The sequence below is a fragment of the Stegostoma tigrinum genome, chromosome 22, assembly GCF_030684315.1.
Source record: "Stegostoma tigrinum isolate sSteTig4 chromosome 22, sSteTig4.hap1, whole genome shotgun sequence".
NCBI lineage: Eukaryota > Metazoa > Chordata > Chondrichthyes > Orectolobiformes > Stegostomatidae > Stegostoma > Stegostoma tigrinum.
The window spans coordinates 26,410,045-26,435,035 of record NC_081375.1 but is presented as its reverse complement, the minus strand read 5'-3'; the positions used below and the strand labels follow the sequence as shown (position 1 = coordinate 26,435,035).

At 40.4% G+C, this 24,991-nt stretch overlaps 1 protein-coding gene across 1 annotated transcript; it reads right to left on the bottom strand.

Annotated features, from left to right (window-relative positions):
• Positions 1-11,771: 11,771 nt before the first annotated feature.
• Positions 11,772-23,873, bottom strand: rpl38 (ribosomal protein L38). The gene is made up of 5 exons (XM_048555593.2): positions 23,800-23,873; positions 23,522-23,564; positions 18,609-18,669; positions 12,876-12,998; positions 11,772-11,855 (listed from the first exon to the last, which is right to left on the bottom strand). Exons 2-5 carry the CDS (start codon positions 23,522-23,524, stop codon positions 11,830-11,832), a joined length of 213 nt encoding a protein of 70 aa, XP_048411550.1. The 5' UTR covers positions 23,525-23,564; positions 23,800-23,873; the 3' UTR covers positions 11,772-11,829.
• Positions 23,874-24,991: the final 1,118 nt, after the last annotated feature.

Sequence of the window (24,991 nt, the reverse complement as noted above, 5' to 3'; positions counted from 1 at the left end):
TAAATCTTTAAAGCAAGAGGAAGATAGCTAGAAAAAGGCCTGATATAAATAGTAGTAACACTGGCTCCCCCACATGGACACATCAAGATATGATCTCACATCATGCTAAAAAGTTGCACAATTAACACATCTATGTCTAGCAGATATTCAACCACACAGGTTAAAGAATCTGAAGGGGTTCTATTTTGAAGTTATATGAAAAATGACCCAGACCAAGTCTTTGCCTTTATGTAATGCCTTAAAAGATCGTTTAAGTGAAGGGTTGGGACCAATGTAAAGCAAAAATCATGTATGGGATAATTTCACAATAAAAGAGAAAAATTATGCTATTGAAGGTGGAAAATTAACAAATTAATGTTAAAAAAAATCCATAGACCAAGTTCATTGCTGAAGCAAAGGAAAGGGGAAAGAATCAGTAACTCAGAGACTGGGAAACAAGGTCACAGATGGAAAATCATGTTACAATTGTGAAATTCACTTTGGTAAGAACATAAAAAAAACATACAAATGTTCAATTGTAGATTGTAAATATTAGTACACAGAGGTTTTTTGGGGTTCTTGCATGTTAACTGCAATCCATTTACAAAGTATATCAACTAAGAAAATGTACATATTCACCGTTACTGAAAAGAGATTGTTGAAGAACATTGGGGAATTTTGCTTGATGAAGTAATTCTGGATTACTGTGTCAGTTTAATTCTCACACCCAATAATGGTATTAGCGTCACTGTTGCTGTTGTCTGGCCCATTCCCTGATCCAGTACCTTAGCAGTCACCTGAGTCATCTTCTACTTCATCTGGGAGGCAATGGCCTGGTGGTATTATTGCTGGACTGTTAACCCAGAGACCCAGATAATATTCTGGGGATCTGCGTTTGAATCCCACCATGGCAGATGGTGGAATTTGACTTCAATAAAATATCTGGAATTAAGAATCTAATGATGACCATGAATCCATTATCGATTGTTTGAAAAGCCCATCTGATTCACTAATGTCCTTTGGGGAAGGAAACTGCCATCCTTAACTGGTCTGGCCTACATGTGACTCCAGATCCACAGCAATGTTGTTGACTCTGGGCAATTAGAGATGGGCAATAAATGCTCCCTAGCTAGTGATGCCCTCATCCCATTAATAAATAAAGGGAAAAAAAAATTGGAGGTTGAGGATGGACCAGATCATTGGGGACAGCATGTAAAAAGCTCTGGATAAGGGGAGGGGGAAGAAGGAAATACCTAACACTGCCCTCATCCTCTTAGCTACTGTTGTGTGCAGCTGCATTAAGTGGTGCGTAGACCCTCAGTACACAAACATCAGCGTCACGACATACAGAGGTCCTACCCAACCTGGTGCTGCAAACGATGGAGCTGGCTTTGTTGCTGCAGAATGCTCCAAGTAGTACACAGACTACTTTTATTCCAATTTCTTTAAATTTAACATAATCATTTGGATTTTGTATCAAACTTTAGTTTCTAATGCAAGATGTTAAATCTTCAGTTCATTTTATATATATCAGCACACTTTTGAAAATGATTATTTCTCCAAGCAAGGCATCAGTCAGCAAGGTCTCCCACGGCAAATTTTCAGCTGAATTGAAACGTTCACTGAGATGCCTACCCTGTACTCCAACTAACTTCATTAGTTGGAGTAATAGGGAATAAACATAGTTGTTATGTTGCGGTCATATTGAACTTTAGTTCGACCACAGAATTACACACAGTTCTGGTTGCTACACTATCAGAAGGATGTGAAGGCTTTAAAGGGGGCACAGAAAAAGTTTACAAGGATGTTGCCTGCTTTGCAGGCTATTAACTAAGCGGAGAGTTTGGACAAATTTGGCTTGCTTTCACTTGAACTGAGACTGAGGGGTAACCTGACACAAGTTCACAAAATTATGAGAGGTATGGATATAATGGAAAATGGGAGTCTTCTTCCCAGTGGAAAAATGGCAATTACTTAAGGGACATTGATGTAAGGTAAAAGGGGAAAAGTGTAAAGGAGATATGAGAGCCAAGTTTTTTTTTTAAGATTAGAGGGTTTTAAGTGCATGGAATGTGCTACCAGAGGAGATAGTGGAAGTGGACACAACATTTATGACGCATCTTGCTGGATACATAAATAGGCAGGGAACCGAGGGATAGAGATCATGTAAAATGAGGGTTTTAATTTAAAAAGGCAGCATTAAGCAGGGCAGGCTTGGTTGGCTGAAGGGCATGTCTGATGCTGTACTGTTCTTTGCTACAAATTAATTGGGCAATGTAGCTTGGATTAACTGGTCAGACTTTAGGAAACTGGCAATGAATGGCTGGATAACAAAAATCCAATTAACATCTCCCACGTACAGGTTTTAAGTGCTAGTTTTATAACCTGAGTTTATCAATAAACTGACTTTTTTTGACAGTGTAAAATATTCAGAAAAGGGGTTTATGTAACAAACCTGTACTAAAGTGGCAAACACTATAGGAATATATTTTATACTCCAAGCAAACTTCAAATGTCTGAGAATAAATGATAGCACATTAAAACCACATTGGATCTATTAAATAGATCCAATTAAAAAAAACTGGAACTACTTGGAACATGAACACGTGAAATTTACAGAGCTGGTTTCCTTGGAATTGCCAACTTGGATTCAGATCTTAATTCCCTTCCAATAAATGTCGAGACAAACATCACAAACAGCATTTAATTAGTTATAAAAGTAGACTTAGAATGTCGATTTGTGATCACTTCAAGTAATAACAGCAACCATTTGCAAACAATTGAACAAACTGCTCTAGTGGATTAACAAGGTGTTGAGCTGGATGAACACACCAGGCCAAGCAGCATCAGAGGAGCTGGAAGGCTGACGTTTCGGGCCTAGACCCTTCTTCAGAAACTTGCTCTGGTGGGACCATGGCTCTTAGGTACAGAAATTAATTAGGTAACTGGACAGATATGCAGAAGACACAGATATACAGCAGGCTGGATAACACTTGATTGAGGCTTTAAGATGTAAAACATATTGAATGTGAGCTTCTTTCAGAACTGCAGAAATACAGAAGACGAGTCATTTAGCTACACAAAGAGTACAATGATAATGTATGTAAAAGTACAAACACATTAACATTACAGGGAGATACTGTCAATGGGAACCAGTTAGGATTTTCAAGAGACACATTCACTGTGTTTAAGTACAGTGGGAGATTGATTAGCCTTACAATAGACAGTGCCTATCCTAATCAAGGACTGGTCCAGCCTTGTAATGAAACATGTATACTGTAACTGTCTTGTACTCCTGTGGTCACATGACAAATGGAATTAAAAATATAAAAGAAATCTTTGTTCATTGAACAGCCCCTCTCTCAAGCTGTACGGAGGTTGTCAGTCTAATGCTTGGATGAGCAGGCCACTGAAGTCCAACATGGAGACACTAGAGTAGAATAAGGCAAAAAGGAGCATGGAGCCCAGAACCACCATATCAACTAACCCTGCAATGCACAACAGGCCAGAATCACCTGTAGGTAAATCAAGAATTAGTGAGAGAAGGGTAAGAATGACCATGGGACAGGGGTGAATAAATAATTGTGGAGATGAGAAGCAAATTAAGGTGATGGTTGCTTGGATGGCAACATGTTTGGAGACAGCATCTGTAGTCAGTTGTCCAAGGAGGCAACAACTGGTGGATAAGGGAACAAAATTAAGTTAAAATCGATAGAAATTGGAATCCCAGGAACTCATAAGAGAAGCAAAAAGTCTGGTGGGATGCAAAGTCCCACTTGGACAAGGTTAGAAAATAACTTAGATTACTGTAATACTTCCAAGAATGTTGTGGAAAATCAAAATAAAAAGGAAAGCTAGTTTAAGTGTGTAAGTCTATATCAGTATTTAGTCTATGTGCTTAGAAGCTGACAAATTGTAAATGTGAATGTGTGTGAACAAAGTTGTATTAAATTGGTGTAAGGTAAAAGCAGCAGCAACTGGGAAAAACCACAATGAATGATTAGGCTATTAGAAAGTATTGTTTTCTAACTTGCTTTGTTTGATAGTAGTAGAACGTCTGGGCTGGGTCCAGGTTGTACAGATTTTGAATGACTCTGACAATGAGAAAGAACTGTGGATGACAGGGTCCATGCACAAACAGGCAAATGAAATAGTATCAGTGATAATGGGAACTGCAGATGCTGGAGAATCCAAGATAATAGAATGTGAGGCTGGATTAACACAGCAGGCCCAGCAGCATCTCAGGAGTTCTCTGATGAAGGGTCTCGGCCCGAAACATCAGCTTAGACCCTTCATCAGAGAGCTCCTGAGATGCTGCTGGGCCTGCTGTGTTCATCCAGCCTCACATTTTATTATCTTAAATGAAATAGTATGACTGTTGCTCTATCAGGTTAAGGGTGGATAGCAACAGCAGTAGCAGCAAATGTTTGGCCAGTTTTGAGTCAAAGGTTTTAGGAAGATAGGTGTGCTATTATTGACAGGACAAAGAGACAAATAAGGTGCTGACTAATGCAGAAATGTAAGTCAGTGGACTGAGGAAGTGAAAATCCTGACAGCATTTTGTGCAGCATAACAAGGAGACAAGATGGAAGCAGATGAGAGATGTTGAAAGAGAGGTAATAGTGAAGCTAAGGAAGAGAGACAAACAATATTAAAGCCACCTACCAGATTTTGCAAAGTACAAGGCAGACCACTCATCTGACAGAATCATTGAGTAGTTTTAAGGGAAAGTGACAGCAAAAAGAGAGACAAGTTGAGTTCTGCAACTTGGAATAAAGATTTTAATGCTAGGGCATCAGAGAAATGTAATTTGTAGCCTCATTCAATTCCAAGAACTGGTAAAAGATAAACATAGCAATGGAGAAACTGACATGAGCGCAACAGCAATCTGGTCACTTCCCAGACTCCAAGGTTTGATGAAACAGAACAAGATGTTGCTGGCCACAGCAAATTCAGCCCAAAGGAAAAGAGCTTGAGGTATCATGTGCATTGGGCCTCGGAAGAAAAGCCACATATCTGCATGTTAAGTACACTCACCAGAAACTGACTGAAATGCTATTGCTGAATCTCTAACAGTGTTGAAAGAATGTTATATCCTGTAGTGAAAAAGAAACTGGCTAGAAAAGCAGTCCCTGTAGTTCCATGGGTTTGCAGACAATGTCTGCATGACTTAAGTGGGTTAACTCTTCATTGTCCAGTTTGAATGTGGTTTTAAAGCAGTTTGCTGTTTAGCTTCATAATTGATATCTTTCTGTTCCTTAAGAGCATAGCTATTAATTCCTCAGGGAAACAAATGGATTTTTTTTGTTCCTGTCATTTGTTGCTTGGAGATGACTGATTTGGATTGAAGCGTTTTTTAAAAAAAAGTTTGGATCATTGTAACAAATTCTGCATTGGATTGGGATTAAAAATATGCTGCAAAGTTTAAGGATTTGACGATTCTGGTTTCTGTCACAGTTCACCCATCACGAGGAGGCATATACTTTAATTCTGAATCTTGCTAATTGGGATTTAGAAACAAATATATTCAACAATTTGAATTCCACAGGGAAGAAAAACAGAAGAGTTTGGAAAGGTGACGAATAATCTAACATCCAGCAATTAAACTAGCTAGATTTAATGATAAAAGTTACTGGCTAAGAGTGACAGTGTGACTCTAAAGCTAAAAACAAGTTGCCACGACAGTGGACAAAACTCTTTAATCATTTCTAAATTCAAAACTCTCAAAGTTAAGACAGAAGTAGTTCAAACGTTTTCAACTTTCAGGGAACACAGCAGTCCAGGAAGTTTTGAGAACCCACAGACTGCTGACACAAAACGATTATTTTGTTTGTGGCCAATGTGTACTTTAAACAAACTGATTACTCTGAATGTAGATTCGCCCATAACAATCTCAAAAGTTAGTTTCAGCCAAATCACTGACTTTATAGCACTGACCAAAAATCCTGAAGAGGATCACAACATACAAAGTTGATTGGTATACATTTGTACTGGTGCCTGATTACATGGAGCAAGCAAGAATATACATATCCTCAGAGGGAGGTCACATACAACATGAAACCACAATTTAGAATCTCAGTGGCAGAAGGCTGGTGCAGATTTTCCAATGGCCAGATAATGGTTATAGTATAGACGGGAACTGCACATCAGATTCCTGCAAAATTCCTGATGTGGCAGACACTGAGGAAACAAGCTGGGAAATCAAGTTTTCTGTTGGCCCATTAACCTATTCCTGGAATTCTCTGAAAATATCCATTTAAACAGATGTGAGGGGGTTTTTGCTGCAGATAAGTAAATATTTGCACAGGAGAAATTACACTATTAAAAAATCAAGACTCAGTCCTGGCTAACTATTAAACTGGTACCCCAATTACCCCCACATTCCACATGGTAGGCTATTGGAGAAAATACGGAGGCATAGGATTGAGGGAGATTTAGCAGTTTGGATTAGAAACTGGCTTTCTGTAAGAAGGCAACGAGTGGTGTTTGATGGAAAATATTCAGCCTGGAGTCTGGTTACTAGTGGTTTGCCTCAAGGATCTGTTTTGCGACCACTGCTGTTTGTCATTTTTATAAATGACTTGGACGCAGGCATAGGTGGATGGGTTAGTAAGTTTGCAGATGACACTAAGGTAGGTGGGAGTGGTGGACAGTGTGGAAGAATGTTGTAGGTTGCAGGGAGACTTGGATAAACTGTAGAATTGGGCTGAAAGGTGGCAAATGGAGTTCAATGTGGATAAATGTGAGGTGCTTCACTTTGGGAAGAATAATAGAAAGGCAGAATACTGGATCAATGGAAAGATTCTTGGTAGTGCGGATGTGCAGAGGGATCTTGGTGTCCATGTACAGATCTCTGAAAGTTGCCACGCAGGTTGATAGTGCTGTTGAGGCGGCTTACGGTGTGTTAGGTTTTATTGGTAGAGGGATTGAGTTGCGGAGCCGTGATATCATGCTGCAACTGTACAAAACACTAAAGCAGCCTCACCTGGAATATTGCGTACAGTTCTGGTTGCCCCATTACATGAAGGATGTGGAAGCATTGGAAAAGGTGCAGAGGAGATTTACCAGGATGTTGCCTGGTCTGGAGTGAAGGTCTTATGAAGAAAGGGACTTGGGTCTGTTCTCATTGGAGAGAAGACGGCTAAAGAGGAGATTTAATATAAACATACAAGATGATCAGAGGATTAGGTAGGGTGGACAGTGAGAGTCTTTTTCCTAGGAGGATGATGTCAGCTTGTACAAGGGGGCATAGCTACAAATTGAGGGGTGATAGATTTAAGACAGATGTCAAAGGCAGGTTCTTTACTCAGAGAGCAGTAAGCTCGTGGAATGCCCTGCGCCTGCCAATGTAACTCAGCCACATTAGGGGCATTTAAACAGTCCTCAGGTAAGCATATGGATGATGATGGGATAGTGTAGGGGGATGGGCTTAGATTAGTTCACAGGTCAGCACAACATCGAGGGCCGAAGGGCCTGTTCTGCGCTGTATTGTTCTATGTTCTATTACATTGAGTATCAGGCATCTACAGCCAAACACGGATCCCACAGGTTTGCCAATCCTCACAAAACATGAATCATTATATCCCAGTTGTATAAAGGGCTAATTAGATTATATTTGCAAAACCAAACTGGCAATCATGCAGCTGTCAAGAACCTCCAAGGGGCTGATGAACAGGGATGCTTGTCCATATAGAAATGGAAAGGAAAGGTCAGTAGAACTATTGAAAACATAGTAAAGAACAGGGAGATGCCAAAAATAAAAGGAGTGTGGACTAACTGCTGACACTGACATCTCCTGCTTTCTCTCTTCATGGTTTCCATGGTCCTATAACACTGCTGATGTGTTTGGTAACCATGTGTAGAAGGAATTGAGTCAGTTAACCAAGGGAACACAACGAGGCCTGCCCCACAAAACCTTGAGCAATTCCACTCTCAAGGAACATTAAACGATAAGATTAACAAACTAGTATGACCGAAGAGTAACTCAAGACAGTTGGGAACAACAGTGCCTGAGGCTTCAAAACATAGCAACGAAGGTCTCCTTTATATTTAAAGCTATATCTCTGGAGTCAATTTCATCCATAATAGGGTAAATGTTATAACCCTTATCAAAACTGTTTTCAGGTACAGTGTCAGAACCATTCAAGTTGTTGGTTACCAAATTGTCCAAGCAATGAGATAGTTGACTGCGAGCACACATCTTTGGGTCATCTATTCAGTGTTTGCAGCCTGAATACTAAATGTCCGTGAAAATGTAGCACTTTGCTAAATTAAAGGGTACAATTAAATGAATGACTGGTGGTACAGATCAGCAAAAAACAAAAAGGATTTTGAATAAGAATTGTTTAGAGCTAGTCAGCATTCACCAACGACTTACAAATCTTAAGTATGAACTTTTTGACTTCGAAATTACCTTGACATTCAATTGCAATTTTAAATTCAATTTTGAGTTTAAATCAACATAGCAAAACATTTCAGAAAAAGATATCTTGCATGGTAGCAACAAAATTTTCCCCACCCTCAAATAATTGACTTGCTCGTTGGGTGTAGAGAATATCTCCTCACATCATAAGCATGAGAGTTGCACATGGCTCCAGTACCACCCTAAAATGGTACCCTTAAGATTTTCATTACCTGCCATGGACAAAGATGGCATACAGAGGAATACAACAAGACCACCAACAGTACAATAATATTCACTGCTCAGTGAGTAACCCAATTTTCTGCTTTCACCATCATCCCCCTCCTTCCAAGCCCCAACGTCTATGTTAAGTAACACTAATTGTCAAACAGGAGGCTGGTGGAACACAGCAAGCCAGGCAGTATCTGAAGGAAAGGAGAAGTCAATGTTTCACTTATAACCCTCTTGTTTGTCTACCTCAGATTCCACTACTTGCAGTATTTTTTTGTCTCTAGTGTTAACTAACATCTGGCTTTCCCATGGAAAGCAGATGCACATAACCAATGATCTACCACTGGACTTGATGGGATACCTATTTAGAGGAAAGGAAACCCAAAACTACCAGAACACTTAAATAAGAAAGGCACCAGACACCAATGAAACAATATTAGCAAATCTAACAGGAAATCAAAACTGGGAGCGAATGTGGAAGGCAAACTGGAAGACATCCATCACACATGGTATGGGACTTAGATATTATACTGGATGTGCTATTTTCTTAGAATTGCTTCTCACATACTGGCAGTGGTGCAGCTGGTAAATCAAGTTGGACTCACGATTGAGCTTGCTGCCAGAATAGACACTGATAAGACCAATAAAGAAAAGGCTGCAGGCAGATAGGGGTTTTGGGAAGGTATGTCGCAAAGATAAAGTTGCCAGAGTCATACTGGAACTAGGGCTGCTCTTGCATGTCAAATGGATGTCTGGTGGTAGTTTACCAAAGGGTCACCACACCTCATGCAAGGGGAGAGGGTGAAGAGTGTCCTTCATAGTAACTAGCCAGCACAGGAACTGAACCCATGCTGTTGGCATCACAAACCAGCTGACCAGTCAACTGAGCTAACCAACTAACTAGTATGTCATGTAGCTTTACAGATTCATTGGAGTGAGAATCTACCAACCAGCCAGCAGAATCCAGGACAAGGAGCAGGAAGCAGTAATTATAGTGGCTTCCCTAGGCACAGCCAAGAAATGCACAGGAGCTTAGAATAAAGCCTTAAAATGAAAAGCATATCAAAAGTCCTTGTGCCTTCTGAGACAACAGTACTGCAGTTGTTACACATGTATAATCATGTGGAAGATTAGCATACCAAAATGTATGCGACTTGTAAAGACAGCGTTGGTGTGATTTTAAAAATTGGACTGAAATGAGAAAGAATTTTGATTTCCAGGGATTTACTAAGATTCCTGCACATTTTGAAAGTAAAAAAGACACCTACTGTGAACTCTTATCTATGGTTTCCAGAAGCACACAAACTGGAGTGGGGTGTTGTTAACAAGTGAAGTTGACTACTCCCTAGTCCACAAACCAATGACATGACCTGCCAACAATCATGTGATTGTCTATCAGTCAGAGGGAGAACTTGGACCGTAAGCCAGAGAGAAGCTAATGATACCTGCAGAGAAACCTGGTCTGCTGCAGCCAAAAAAAAAACTTGATTCTCTCCAGTAAGCCACTTTAACCTTGAAGAAAACCAGCTTACTCTTTTTTTCAGCAGATGCTGCAAGTCGCAACTTTGACTGACACAAATCACACACCAATCGTAAGTAAAACAGCCATGATGTGCCTCTTGCAAACCAATGGAAGCACTGGAAGAAGGGAAGGAGAAATCTTTGGATCAGTTACGGTGTCAGTTCAAATACTATTCAAGAACCAACCCAAAGAATTTTATGAACAATGATGCAAGACTTCTCACTACCTCTCTTTCCCCCACTCCTCCTCCCCTGCTTGGTCAATACTTACCTCATCCAACAAATACAAGAAAATTACTAGCCATTTCTCACTGCTATCTCACTGCACAAATTGATTGCATTAAGACTTTACAAAATGACTACATGGTACACAGTACTAGACTGACTCATATTCAACTACTTTATTTCAGCAAGGCGTTTGTTAAGGTTCCCCACAGTAGGCTATTGTACAAAATGCAGAGGAATGGGATTGTGGGAGATATAACAGTTTGGATCAGGAATTGGCTTGCTGAAAGAAGACAGAGGGTGGTAGTTGATGGGAAATGTTCATCCTGGAGACCAGTTACTCGTGGTGTACCGCAAGGGTCGGTGTTGGGTCCACTGCTGTTTGTCATTTTTATAAATTACCTCGATGAGGGCGTAGAAGGATGGGTTATTAAATTTGCAGATGACACTACGGTCGGTGGAGTTGTGGATAGTGACGAAGGATGCTGTAGGTTGCAGGGAGACGGATAAGCTGCAGAGCTGGGCTGAGAGGTGGCAAATGGAGTTTAATGCAGACAAGTGTGAGGTGATGCACTTTGGTAGGAGTAACCAGAAGGCAAAGTACAGGGCTAATGGTAAGATTCTTAGCAGTGTAGATGAGCAGAGATATCTCGGTGTCCACGTACACAGATCCTTGAAAGTTGCCACCCAGGTTGACAGGGCTGTTAAGAAGGCATACAGTGTTTTAGCTTTTATTAATAGTGGGATCGAGTTCCAGAACCAAGAGGTTATGGTGAAGCTGTACAAAACTCTGGTGCGGCCGCACTTGGAGTATTGTGTACAGTTCTGGTCACCGCATTATAAGGAGGATGTGGAAGCTTTGGAAAGGGTGCAGAGGAGATTTATGAGGATGTTGCCTAGTATGGAGGGAAGGTCTTTTGAGGAAAGGCTGAGGCACTTGAGGCTATTTTCGTTAGAGAGAAGGTTGAGAAGTGACTTAATTGAGACATATAAAATAATCAGAGGATTAGATAGGGTGGAAAGGGAGAGCCTTTTTCCTAGGATGGTGATGGCGAGCACGAGGGGGCATAGCTTTAAATTGAGGGGTGAAAGATATAGGACAGATGTCAGAGGTAGTTTCTTTACTCAGAGTAGTAAGGGAATGGAACGCATTGCCTACAACAGTAGTAGATTCGCCAACTCTAAGTACATTTAAGTCATGATTGGACAAGCATATGGACGTACGTGGAATAGTGTAGGTTAGATGGGTTTCAGATCGGTATGACAGGTCGGCACAAAATTGAGGGCCGAAGGGCCTGTATTGTGCTGTAATGTTCTATGTTTTAGTGAATTTTGTGAACCCAAAATGGTATGTGCTGCTGGCAAACTCATCTGTTTGGATGTGTAGGTTAAAATATTACAAGTCACAAAGCAATGTTCGTAGTTTTTCTTTATTCAGTAAAATCTGAACATCATCTTGATATTTCAACTGTTTACTTCAGCTCTTTCACTGCCAGACCTAGTGGGGGGGAAAATAATTAAGGTTAGAGTAATGTAAAGGCATAAAAGAAATCTTAGAACACTATCCAAATAATCACCCATTAACATGATATTTAAAAACATGAAGAGGAAAAATATTAATTTAAATTTCCTTCATGGTGAGACTAACTTGAATGTGTAAATCTAAAATTCAACTAGTAATCAGTAAAATTAACACATAGCATCTTTCACCACATCTGAAAGCATTTTATATACAAGTATACTGACTGGTAAAATGTAGCAGCCAACTTCACAAACCAAGCTCTCAAATAAAGCAATGACAGATAAGAGAGTTTTTTGTTTGATGTCATGCTGGAGGAGTAAAAAAAAACTAAGAAACAAAAGGTTAAAGGACCTCTTCAAATAGTGCCCTGCATCACTTGCACAGTGAAGGGCAGACTGGGTTTGGTTTGATGTCTTATCTAATAAACAGCATTTCAGATGCAGTAACACTTTAGTGCTGTAAACTCAACGACAAAGCTGGACTAGTATCAAGTTAACAGGCTATGGAAGTTAAGGTATCATCTCAAAGCAGTGGTTTGGATTCCAGAAGTAAAAGGGACCTTCAAATTGGGAACTCATAACAAATGAGTTATAAAGAAGCAAATTCAGTGACATTCCATCATACGCTACGGATTTGTAATTTAATTCGTAACTGGAAGTTTTTCATGTCAAGGGGAACTTAAGAAGCTCAAACAGCAGCTAGACACTCCATGCTGATTTGCTCTTGTACGTTTATAGTTCTTATTCCTATGCAATCAATTTCAAACTGAATGTCAACGCCATCTTAATATCATTAGGTAAATATAATTTCAGTCCTTCAAGAGATTTTCAACTTTACATGAATCTCTAATTTCAAATTTTTGTGTTACAGCATAAAATGTGTACACCCTTTTCAGGTTTTAACTGATATATTGCCAATTGTAACGCTAAACTTTTCCAGCAAAATTAAAACTGGACCATCCTCACACCCAATGTGCACATTCTATACATTTCTTACCTGGAGGCAGGGACTGTTTGAGTTTCTCAGCCTTTTCTTTGTCCGTGATGACTAACGTATATAGGTACCTGCTGCACCGAACTTTGAATTTGACATTATCCTTATTCTTCTTAATTTTCACAGCTACATAAAAACAAAGACATATTGTCTTAAGACAATACCAATCTTTCAGACAAAACTCCTAAATTACAATCCTACAAAAAGGAGGCTTATTCCAAGACATAGCAAGCGACAGAAGTTGATGTTGTCCAAGCAATGCAAATTGAAATCGCATGACTTTCCAAGATCACAAATTTATACAAATCGACTTTAAGTCAACCCAATACTAAATCAATCTAAGCGACTAGTTACAACAAATGCATAATTTTGGCTGGGTTCAAATCCCACCTGCTCCAAAAGGTGCAAAACTGCATGTCTGAACAGATTGGTTAAAACTATATACAGCAAAATTAATTTCTTCACGTCAAGACTAACAATAAAATGCCCTTTGATCCAGGCCATTTAAAACTTTAGAGACTATGATACCTTTGCTGTTGGTAGGGCCAAGCTACTTGATTGGCAGTTGGTGGATAGAGCTACATAAACTGAAGGTACTTCCCTGAGATAATAAGTGATTAAAATTTATAGAAATTCTCAGCTTCAACCTATTTCACTATTAACTGGTTCACAAAATAAAAAGTGCCATAGCTTCACGTGGCCGACGAATTATCTACGCAGTGCAGAGACAATACTCTAATGCTTCTCCACATAGTCCATTAAAAGCATTAGAATGAAACATTCGTCTGCAGTTACAGAAAATTCTGATTCAGCAACAGGTTTCTCTCAAATCAATGAGCTAGACTGACTGTTCCATTAAGCGGTCTCGAGTGTTGCAGTCATATCTGGCTCATGTCAGATTGCACAAGTCCACCAGCTCCAATTTACAATCGCTATTTTCCCCATAAAAAAAGTTCTGACAAACTGACACCTTTCACATTGTGTGACCACTCTCCCAGAACCCTTTATGACACATTCACTTACTTCAACCTCTAAATTTAATCTGTATTGATGATTAAACATGACAGACTAAATTCAATTTCAAAGAATTCAAGCTGAGAATTCATATTTGTGACCAGTGGCTCTTTTACATTCCAACTACCTTAAATATCGGAGCCACCCAACCAAAATACTGCAAGTGCAATTATTCAGGAACAAATCCTATCAATTACTTCCTCTGTCCAAATCCAGCCCCTTCACCTAAATTGCTGAGTTAATGAGTCAAAAATGATAACTGAAGACAATTGCTTCCTTCCACTTATTCAACCAAGAAGCTCCGCATTTGGGTTCTCTCCATTTTACTCCTATCAGAATATACTAACTGTATCAGAACACATTTTCCAAAAACAATTTGTCAATAATGTAAAATCGGATAAAAACTTAAACTAGGATAGACCCTCAACCCTTTGAATGACATCCTCCAATCTAGCACTATTACCTTAAATTGCTCCTTGTTCTTTTCTATTACTAAACCAAATCTCAAATACTATCGTAGTCAAGGATATTTTAAGAAACAATGACTTGATCCACCTGACTTTGTTGAAGCATATTCGCAAATACCTCCTCCTTCACTGGGCTAGAAAAAGCAATTAAGAAAATTCACCCGGACACTTCAGAAATACTTCCCCTCCCCGGACTATTAATGTCCCAGTCTCCAGTATGAGAAGTCAATTCCCTAGTTAGCAGTACTTTACAAGGGTCAATATAACCCCTGCATCTACCGTGAAGCCTTAAAAAAATTATTTTGGCTTTATTTTACTGAAAGTTTACTTTTCACTTCCCTTAACAAATGTGACGCTCATTGTCAAGCACACAACCAACCCTGCTCCTTTTCTCTCACATTTTTAAGTGTTCCCTCTGTTCCCAAAGGTGGACTGCTTGTTGCCGTTCATGCGATTTCTATTTCACTGTGCTCTCGTTACCAGGGCCTCAGGAGTTACATACAGGCGATGAAACTGGCATCAGGCAATCCACGCTTCCACATCACTGACTATCATAAGAACGCATTCTGTGTATGCAATTTCCCAACTTTCAGAAATGCTCAGGAAGGTAGTGATCAGTAAATAAGTCAGAATTTTGAGTATTCTTAAGGACTAGCTATTGTTGTCCTGGGTGGGCCTGTGCTCTCAGTTCACACTACCTGCTTTCCCGCCGTCTTTTGATTATGCCCTATTAAAGTGAAACAGCCATTATCCCTGACAGAAAATAGACAACTGATCAAGCATCTAAAAAGTCAGTACTTTCTGGGGCAACCCTTGAAGTGAAGAACCAGCATGTAGAAACACAACCAACCTATCTGTGTATAAATTCCATCCCTCCAAGTCCCATTAATTTAAAGATCAGCCTCTGCATCATTTCTTCAGCATTTTCTCTCAACTGCAGATCACCAGTAGTTATGTTTTAAAGTTATTATTGTATTTACATATTACCCAAATCAAAAGTAACATGTACTGAGTAAATATAGCATGGTATTAACCACCAGGTTTGTCTCTGACAGCAGTGTCTGATAATAAAGTTTGTCAATATTTTCAGATATACTTGGTGTTAATAGCTTCAATACATCAGATGATGGCTTCAAGAATGAAGTGCTGTAGTAATCATAAACAAAGGCATACTTCAATATAGATCAATGTTGGAAAGAATCAAGTCATGCAACATCTATTGAAAGGAAGGCAGACTGCATGGATCATGTCAATGACCCTTCATCAGAAGTAGAGAAATTAGGAGTTAAAAACAGTTCTTAAAATACATAGGCAAGCAAGGAAAGAATTCAAGGTTTGTGAAAAGGCGGAAGATTAAATGGCAAAAAGGATAATGGTGCAAGGGTTGGACTCAGCCAAGTAAAGAAATAAAGAATAAATAAAGAGATCGAGAGAAGCTATAAATAGCAACAGAAAAATTTTGTAAAAGTTGCAGGTATGAGCAATGCTAAAAGCAAAAGCTTTCTCTACCTTCACTTGCTTAAAACTTAATGATATCGCTAAGTTCTTCCAGTTCAGATGAACAGTTAACTTTTTATAGTTTCTTCTTTCCATTGATGATGCCCCAGTGGAATATTGCTAGCATTTCTGTTCTTAAAGAACAGATTTTCACTGTCCACAGTATTTTTCTTTTGTACTTAAGAACGATAAAAATCAGTCATCAACACAATGTCAACATCCAACATAATACTCATTAAAAATGGACATTTCTACCAAATTCAAAATAATAAATAGTTTTGTATGGCAAGGAAATTCAGACTGGGTCACCACTTTGCAAAACACCTGTGATATGTGCATAAAAATGACCCCGAGATTTCAACTACCTGTCACTTCAACACACCACATTGCCGTGTCAACATTTCTGTCTCAGGCCCACTGCCGTACTCCAGTGAAGTGCAATAAAAGCTGGAAGAACACTTCATTTTCCACTTGGGACATGACAATCTTGAGTTCTCAATATCGATTTTAAGAGCATGGCCACCTCTTTCCTTTACTACCCACCCCAGGTCCTGTCATGAAATGAGTTGCCATCAGTACAGTAAATTCATTTCACCTACAGGTAAAGTCCCATTATCAGGCATATAGCCTCTTCTCCATCTCACCTTGCTGTCAACAATCCCTTTATTTGCCTACTTTTGTTTCTCTCTCTCTCTCTCTCTCTCTCCCCCCACCCTCCACACTTCCTTCTCCATCTAGCCTCTCACCACCTCATCAGCAGTTTATCCTAGCTGCTATCAGTTCTGAACAGTCATGTGTTCTCTTCAGAGATGCTGCTCGACTGACTGAATTTCTCCTGAAATTTATTTCTGTTTGTAATAGGTATAGGAGGCAGCGATTTGGCCCCTCAAGCCCATTGTTATTTGCCGAGATCACATATGATCTAAATTTTGAGTTTAATTCTGCTTTCGGGCAGATCAACATTGTATTCCAGATGCTCAGTCAAAAGGCGTTGTTTCCACTGCTCTTCTGGGTACAGAATTCCACACATTTCCAGCCTTCCAAGAGTGAAGGCCTCCTCACCTGTCTTAAGCAAGAAGCTCCTAAGTTGTAAATTGTGCGTGGGCATGCACGTGTGTCACATTCAAATCATGTACTGTCAAGCCCCCTCAGGATCTCTCAGTGGACAGAACTTTCATTCTTCTGTAGTCCAATGAGTATAAACCCATTCTGCACACAAAAACTCTTATTCTAAGGAATGAATTGAGTAAACTTTCTCCAAACTGCCTCTGAACAAGGACACCCTTTCTGAGAGACAATCAAAATTGTACGCAGTACTGCAGTATGCAGAGAGACTCACGATTCACGTTCTGCCTCCCAGATGTCTCAGATCGTGTTTTCGGGATCCTTAAGGGGGAGGGGGAGCAGCCCCAAGTCATGGTCCATATAGGCATCAACGACATAGGAAAAGGATGGAGATGTAAGGCAGAAATTCAAGGAGCTAGGGTGGAAGCTTAGAGCTAGGACAAACAGAGTTATCTCTGGTTTGTCACCCTTGCCACGTGCTAGCGAGGTGAAGAATAGGGAGAGAGAACATTGAACACGTGGCTACAGGGATGGTGCAGGAGGGAAGGATTCAGATACGTGGATAATTGGGGCTCATTCTGGGGTAGGTGGGACCTCTACAGACAGGATGGTCTACACCCAAACCAATATCCGGGGGTGTGGGGGAAGAGATTTGCTAATGCTCTTTGGGACGGTTTAAACTAATTCAGCAGGGGGATGAGAACCTGAATTGTAGCTCCAGTGTACAGGAGGTGGAGAGTAGTGAAGTCATAAATAAGGTTTCAAGGTCACAGGAGTGTAGCAGCAGGCAGGAAGGTGGTTTGAAGTGTCTACTTCAACACCAGGAGCGTCTGGAATAAGGTGGGTGAACTTGCAGCCTGGTTGGTACCTGGGACTTCGATGTTGTGGCTATTTCAGAGACATGGATCGAGCAGGGACAGGAATGGTTGTTGCTGGTTCCGGGGTTTAGATGTTTCAGTAAGATCAGGGAAGGTGGTAAAAGATGGGGAGGTGTGGCATTGTTAGTCAAGGACAGTATTACGGTGGCAGAAGGGACTTGGATAAGGACTTGTCTATTGAGGTAGTATGGGCTGAGGTTAGAAACAGGAAAGGAGAGGGCACCCTGATAGGAGTTTTCTACAGACCTCCGAAAAGTTCCAGAGATGTAGAGGAAAGGATTGCAAAGATGATTCTGGATAGGAGCAAAAGTAACAGGGAAATTGTTAATGGGGACTTTAATTTTCCAAATATTGACTGGAAACTCTACAGTTCGAGTACTTTAGATGGGTCTGTTTTTGTCCATTATGTGCAGGACGTTTTCCTGACACAGTATGTAGATAGGCCAACAAGGGGCCAAGCCGCATTGGATTTGGTACTAGGTAAATGAACCAGGCCAGGTGTTAGATTTGGAGGTGGGTGAGCACTTTGTACCTGCTAGCCAATTGTGGTTCGTATATCAAGTCCATGATACACAAGTCCCATTAGGCACAATGTGATGCAGTTTCTCCATTTAAACAATGTTCTCTTGAGCCCCTCATTATGCTCTGCCAAAATTTTGCCCACTTAATCTATATTCCTTTGCAGACTCTTTCTTTCTTGTTTTCTGTCTTTGTTTGACCGGTCAAACCCAGAACTACAAAAGTGTTGGCTGTGTCATCTTCACAGCTTTAAAAAAAACTTAACTATCATGCTAAAAATCTTATAATTTACTCACATTTTGCATCCTTTCTTCTTGCAGTTAGCAAGAAGTCTTTGATTTCTGCGATCAATTGAGGCTGTTTGAATACAAACAAGAAAATGAACATTATGTAAAACAAAAATCACAACTAGCTGGTTCCAAACAAAAGTGTTGACACCTTATAAGGTGTATGATTTATTTGGACTTCAAAAAAGTAGCATATTGATGGTTAGTTTTTATTTTTAAAAAGCCTTTAAATCTAGGTCAGATAGTCCTCCTGGAACAACGATCTTATCCAGTGTGTTTCAGACAGTAGCTGACAGAATCCTTGGAGCATTAAGGGAAAAACATTAAATTGTGGCAGCTTGTAACAGGTAGAATAAACATGGAAGGCCAATAGGATTTCTGTTCAGAATAATCAGAATAATGTTTAGTTTAGAAAACAAAGCGTGTAGAGTTTTTTTTAGGGCAGCACAGAGGAGACAGGACTGGGACCATAAGTATGATCTCTATTCTATCAGTTCTCACAGCAGTTGAGGAATAAGTCTCCTCAGTAAAAAGGTTTTGTTGTGTAGCTTCCACACTGGATGAGTATGGTCAGACATGTGCAGTTTACTTGAAACTGAGGAAGTCTGTGTTTGGAGTTTTACGAGCATTCATGAAAGAAAATTCTACAGTTCACAGGACAGAAACTGGGAAGAATCAGTAAAATAGAACTTACAAGGTTGATAATAGTACCTGGATTTTAGACTCTAATGGATAACGTTGGGTAATGGGTTGAAACTTTGCTGGGTATTACGGTTTTTCTAAGCTGTAGCTTTTTAAAAGAAAAAAAAGTATAGATTTAGATAAATAACCTTATTCTGTTGTTAAAAGGAAACCTGCAGTCACACAAGATCAGGTCTGTGAATAATAGAGTAACTAAAAAAAACCCATCATGCCAGGTTCCATTCTGGCATCTGACTTGTCCAGTATTACCAGCATCACCTTACAGCAGTATAGAATAAATTCATTCCACGAGAGAGAAGGCTTTTCCAGAGAATGGAACTGCATTCCAATTCAATCACTTTATGGTCTGAGAATCTGAGTCACAGAAACTTCAACACCAATTGTGGCTTCAGACATCAACTTAGAATAAATGGTGAGAAAGTTGAAAAAAACTGAAAGCTACAATATACATCCCTATGAAAGGGCTGTTACATCACCTGCATATGTCAAAACAGTCAAGACGGTCTATATCATATGGACATCTTCTCAGTTATTTACAAGAAGCGACAATTTTAGTTGTGTAGCACTAACGTGAAACATCCATAGTACCACACAAGACAAAGCAGAAAAAAGCCAACAGCAATATAATTAGGACTTTCAACAAAGGTGAATATTAGATCAAGGGAATTGGATGGGAAGCCTGACCTTTAAAGAAGAAAATTTCATGTATCAGATTAGAAGGTGTAGCTAAAAACGTTGGAAGTCTACATCATAGACCTGAAATAATGCAAAGTTCCTGGAAAGTCTGGAGGTTACAGGGACCAGGAAATAACTGATGTAAACAGGGGATTGCTATTTTGGCTTACTTTCTAAAAAAGGTCTTGGTGGACTGGAAGTCAGTACGGACTGCTGAATGCAAGATTGCGTATGCCAGGATAGCGTGTTTCGGCTAGCTTCGTATTAACAAAGGGCGGAAGACAGTTGGCCTCAGTCAAAATTAAACAGACTCAAGGTCAGGGTAAAAACTGCAGTAAAAGATGAAGGGGGCTTGTTTAAAGACAGTCGTCATGTTTGATATCTAGACTCTGTACTGGTCCTGCCGGTAAGGGTCACAGATCAAGTGTCACCGTGCAGTAGATAAAGACGGTGACAAATTTCTGAGCACAGCCACAGTTTAATATCAACACTGCCTCCAAAGCCAACCATACCAATACTGACGGATCAATGATCTGAAATGATCACAAGGATTGGGGTACATACATGTCTTGTCAGACATGTGAGCAACTCAAAGGTCAAAACAATTGCTCTAGTCTGTATTCAAATGCACAAAGACTCCTAAAAGAGCAAGGAAATGTTTGGGAAAGATCTCAAAGCATCCCCAAAGAAACTTGTATTTCTAGCCATTTTGATACAAAATTGACTCAAAAAAGGTAGGAGGAGTCAGAGAGTGGTGGTGGGATGTTGTTTTTCTGATAGAGTCCTGTGACCAGCAGTGAGCTGCAAGGATTGGTGCTGGGGCCACTCCTTTTTGTTATTTATATAAATGATTTGAATGTGGATATAGGAGATATAGTTATTAAGTTTACGGAAGACACTAAAATTGGAGGTGTACAGGACAGCAAAGTCTGTTACCTCAGGGTACAGCAGAACCTTATACAGGTGGGCAAGTGGGTCGAGGAGTGGTAGCTGGGAATTTAATTTAGATAAAATATGAGGTGCGGGATTTTGGAAAAGGAAATCAGAGCAGGGCTTACACACTGAATGGTAAGGTCCTGGGGAGTGCTGCCAAAGAATAAGACCTTGGAGTGCAGGGTATTAGCTCCTGGAGAGCAAGGTTGCTGATGGACAGGGTAGTGAAGATGGCATTTGGTATACTTGCCTTTATTGGTCAGTGCATAAAGTAGGAAGTCCACAAAGGCAGGTAGCAACAAAGACCAGTTATCATTGTGATGTGCAATTAAGAAAAAAAACTGATGGGATGAGGAACTTACATGAACTTCTTAAACATAAGTGATGGAGGAAGTACATTTCAGCGCAAAAGTCAAACTGAATATTTTTTAACTCACCAAGTCAATCATCTATTACAGCCTCCTCCAGAGCTCCTTGCCATCATAAGACCAGCTTTTGGACAACTGAAAACATTCCATGTGCCAAAGTGATGAATATACTGAAGGCTGTGGACCCCAGTATAATCATAGCTACAGTAATGATTTGTGCTCTAGCACTATCTTCACCTCTGGCTAATTTATTACGCCACCAGCATGTACCAGACACAACTGGGAAAGCACTCAAGTTCTGTTTCCAAAAAGAAAAATATACATTGCAAACCCAATCCAATCTATTACCATCTCATCTGTCTACCCTTAATTTTCAGCAAAGTGATCCAAGCTGTTATCAACACGCCAATTGCCCAACATGCTCTACCAAAATTACCTGGATCGCATTTACAGTCTTGGTATAAACATGTATGACAGAAGCGGAATGTACCCTTACATCAACACAGTGAATCGATTGCAGAATTAAGGAATTGTCATCAAATTGAAATCATGAGATTCTAGAGGCAGAACTTCTAATGCACAAGAGGAAGACTTGAGATTGTCAAAGGTCAATCCCTTTAACTCAAAGCACTATTGGCACATTCCCTCAGCTTAACCACCTTCAACTGCATTACGAATGAAGTTCCTTCCTTCATTGTCAACATCAAATGGGAAAAAAATCTCAGACGGAGCATAATGTGAGAAAATGTGAAGTTGTTTCCTTTGGAAGGGAGATTAAAAAAGCAAAGTATTACTCTAACAGAGTACAACTCCGAATTCCCAAGGTGTAGAGTGTCATTCAGGTGTTCTCATGCACAAGTCACAAAATTATGTTGTAGGTACAATACATAACCAAGGCATCTAGTTGAATAGCATTCTTTAGGACCGGAATGGAACGTCACAGTTAAGATGCTACGTTTCAGTTATACAGGACTTGATGAGGTCACATCTTGACCACTGTGCCATTTCTGTCTCCTCATTTAAGGAGGGACATCAGTGCACTGGAGATGGTTCAGAGTAACTTTACTAGATTATTACATAGAATGAGCAGATTGTCTTCTAACGATAGGTTGGACAGGGAGGGTTTATTCCCAGTGGAGTTTAGAAGAGTGAAAAGGTGACTTAATTGAAAGATCTTGACGAGGCAAACAGAAAAAGGATGTTTCCTCATGGATTAGTGCAGCGCTGGGGGTCACTGCTTAAACTGGAACTTGCCTTTTTAGGTCTGGAGTGGAGAATTTTTCTCTCTTTCAGAATTTTAGAACTCGGGTTGTGGCAGAAGCAGGGTCACTGAATATTTCTGGATCAGATTCTTTTAGATTCTTGTCAGGCAGGGAAATCAAGGGATCTCAGGAATCAATAAGCATGTGGAATTCAAAACATGGTGTTTTTATATGGTGGAAGAAGTTCAAAGGTCAAATGGTCTACTTTCTCTCTTATTCTGAATATTGATTAGTGATCGAAATTGAAGCACACTGTAAATCCTCATATACCCCAGTATCAGACAAATGTGAGAACACAGCAAAAACACCAGTGGGGGTGGGGGTTTCAACTAGCAATGTGCAAACCAAAACAGGTCTTTAATTGATGTCACCCAGATGGAGAACAAATGTGAAATGAGGGGTCACCGGGGTTAACACAGGTAGTTTCAGCAGGTTCACTACAGAGGCAAAGAAAAACCATATAATCAAATAATACATTTCAAACTTAATGAAGTAGTAGATATATTTGTAGTAACTTAAACAAGATCATTCATTGCTGAATTTCTAATATTTAAAGCAGTTTGGAGTAGGTGTCAGTAAAACATTACATCAGTTCTTTACTCAATTCAGTTCTTAACAGGAAAACAGGATTAAAAGTCTAATGGTCTACAGTGATGACACCAACATCCAAGGCAAAGCCAAGACAGATTCTTGACCAGTTGGGAATTAAAATTTTTAATAGGAAAAGGACAGGTAAGCAAGCAAGAAGAATGTCGCATCAACCTCACGACACCACCGAATGGGGGAGCCGGCTGGAGGGGCCGAACAACCTACTGCCGTTCCTGGCGATTTCTCATGATCCCAGACAATCAAGCCACAACCCTGACATTATAAAAGGAGGGAGGGTGACCAGCTCCCAGCCCCAGGTTGTGGACCGCCTGTTTCAGACAATGTTTTAAGACGGCCCGGTATAGAAACACCACCCCAAAAGCGCCAGACTTACCATGGCTGGCCGAGAGTCAGGCGGAGTAGAGATGAACCGCGCTCTGTAAAACACAAGACAGGAGATGAATAAAACAGATCCGGCCCGGGGGCGGGGGGGGGGGGGGGTTTGCACACCGCTTTAAAAATAAAGTTTCCGCACTCGGGATCTGTCCAATACACACAAGATCGAAACGCTCGACCCTTCCCTGCGCGCCCAAGCTCGGTTCTAAGCCAATTCCGTACGATTCGAGTGAGGATGGAGAGGGATTGAAGCCGCTACCGCAGCCGTTGGACTACCTGGAGTTACGCCGCCGAGATGAAAAAGAGAGCAGGCCTGGTCAACATCCGGGAATTAAAACCACGCCACGCCACGCCCCGCCATGGGCTCCGCGAAGGGACGAGACACACCGAACGACAATCGCAATGAAAAAGTCGATACGAGGAAGTTGCTGACGAAAAAGAATTACGTACACAAATAGATGTTGCGGGAAAAAAAACACAACAGCTCCGCAGCTTCTGGGGAGAAAAAGCAGAATTAACGTTTCAGCTTCATTGACCTTTATTCTTGCTGTGTTTTTCGATCAATGTCTGTTTTTGTTTCTCCATCTGCAATTTTTTTTGTTTTCACAAAAATTATATCGCTGCATACTGAGGGGTTTTCCTGGGTACAGTGACAGTGTCTCTACATCTGAGCCAAGGGTCCTGGGTTCAAGTGAATTACCCTTCTTGAACTACAGCAGCCTTTGAGGTGTAAATATTGTACATAGGTCTGAAAAGGTTAATACCCGACTGCATGCAGTAAGCACCACCCACTGTAAAGGTAATAAAGTGTGAGGCTGGATGAACACAGCAGGCCAAGCAGCATCTCAGGAGCACAAAAGCTGATGAACGGTCTAGACCCTTCATCAGAGAGGGGGATGGGGTGAGGGTTCTGGAATAAATAGGGAGAGAGGGGGAGGCGGACCGAAGATGGAGAGAAAAGAAGATAGGTGGAGAGGAGAGTATCGGTGGGGAGGTACCTATCTTCTTTTCTCTCCATCTTCGGTCCGCCTCCCCTTCTCTCCCTATTTATTCCAGAACCCTCTCCCCATCCCCCTCTCTGATGAAGGGTCTAGGCCCGAAACGTCAGCTTTTGTGCTCCTGAGATACTGCTTGGCCTGCTGTGTTCATCCAGCCTCACATTTTATTATCTTGGATTCTCCAGCATCTGCAGTTCGCATTATCACCCACTGTAAAGATGTCGTTACGGATGGAGGGCACACAGTATGATGGCAGTAGTGGGATATGAAGTTTTAATTCAGCAGCAGTAGTTCCAATGAGGCAAATATGGTAACACAGAAGACTTGAAAGAAAACAGAAATAGCTGATTGTTGAGGACAGCAAATCACAAGACAAAAGCTTGTTGCAACACTCAGCCCTGAAGAATACTTTAACAAACAAAAGAAAACTTCCAGTTTTGATAAGAAATGTATTGGAACATAAGAAATAT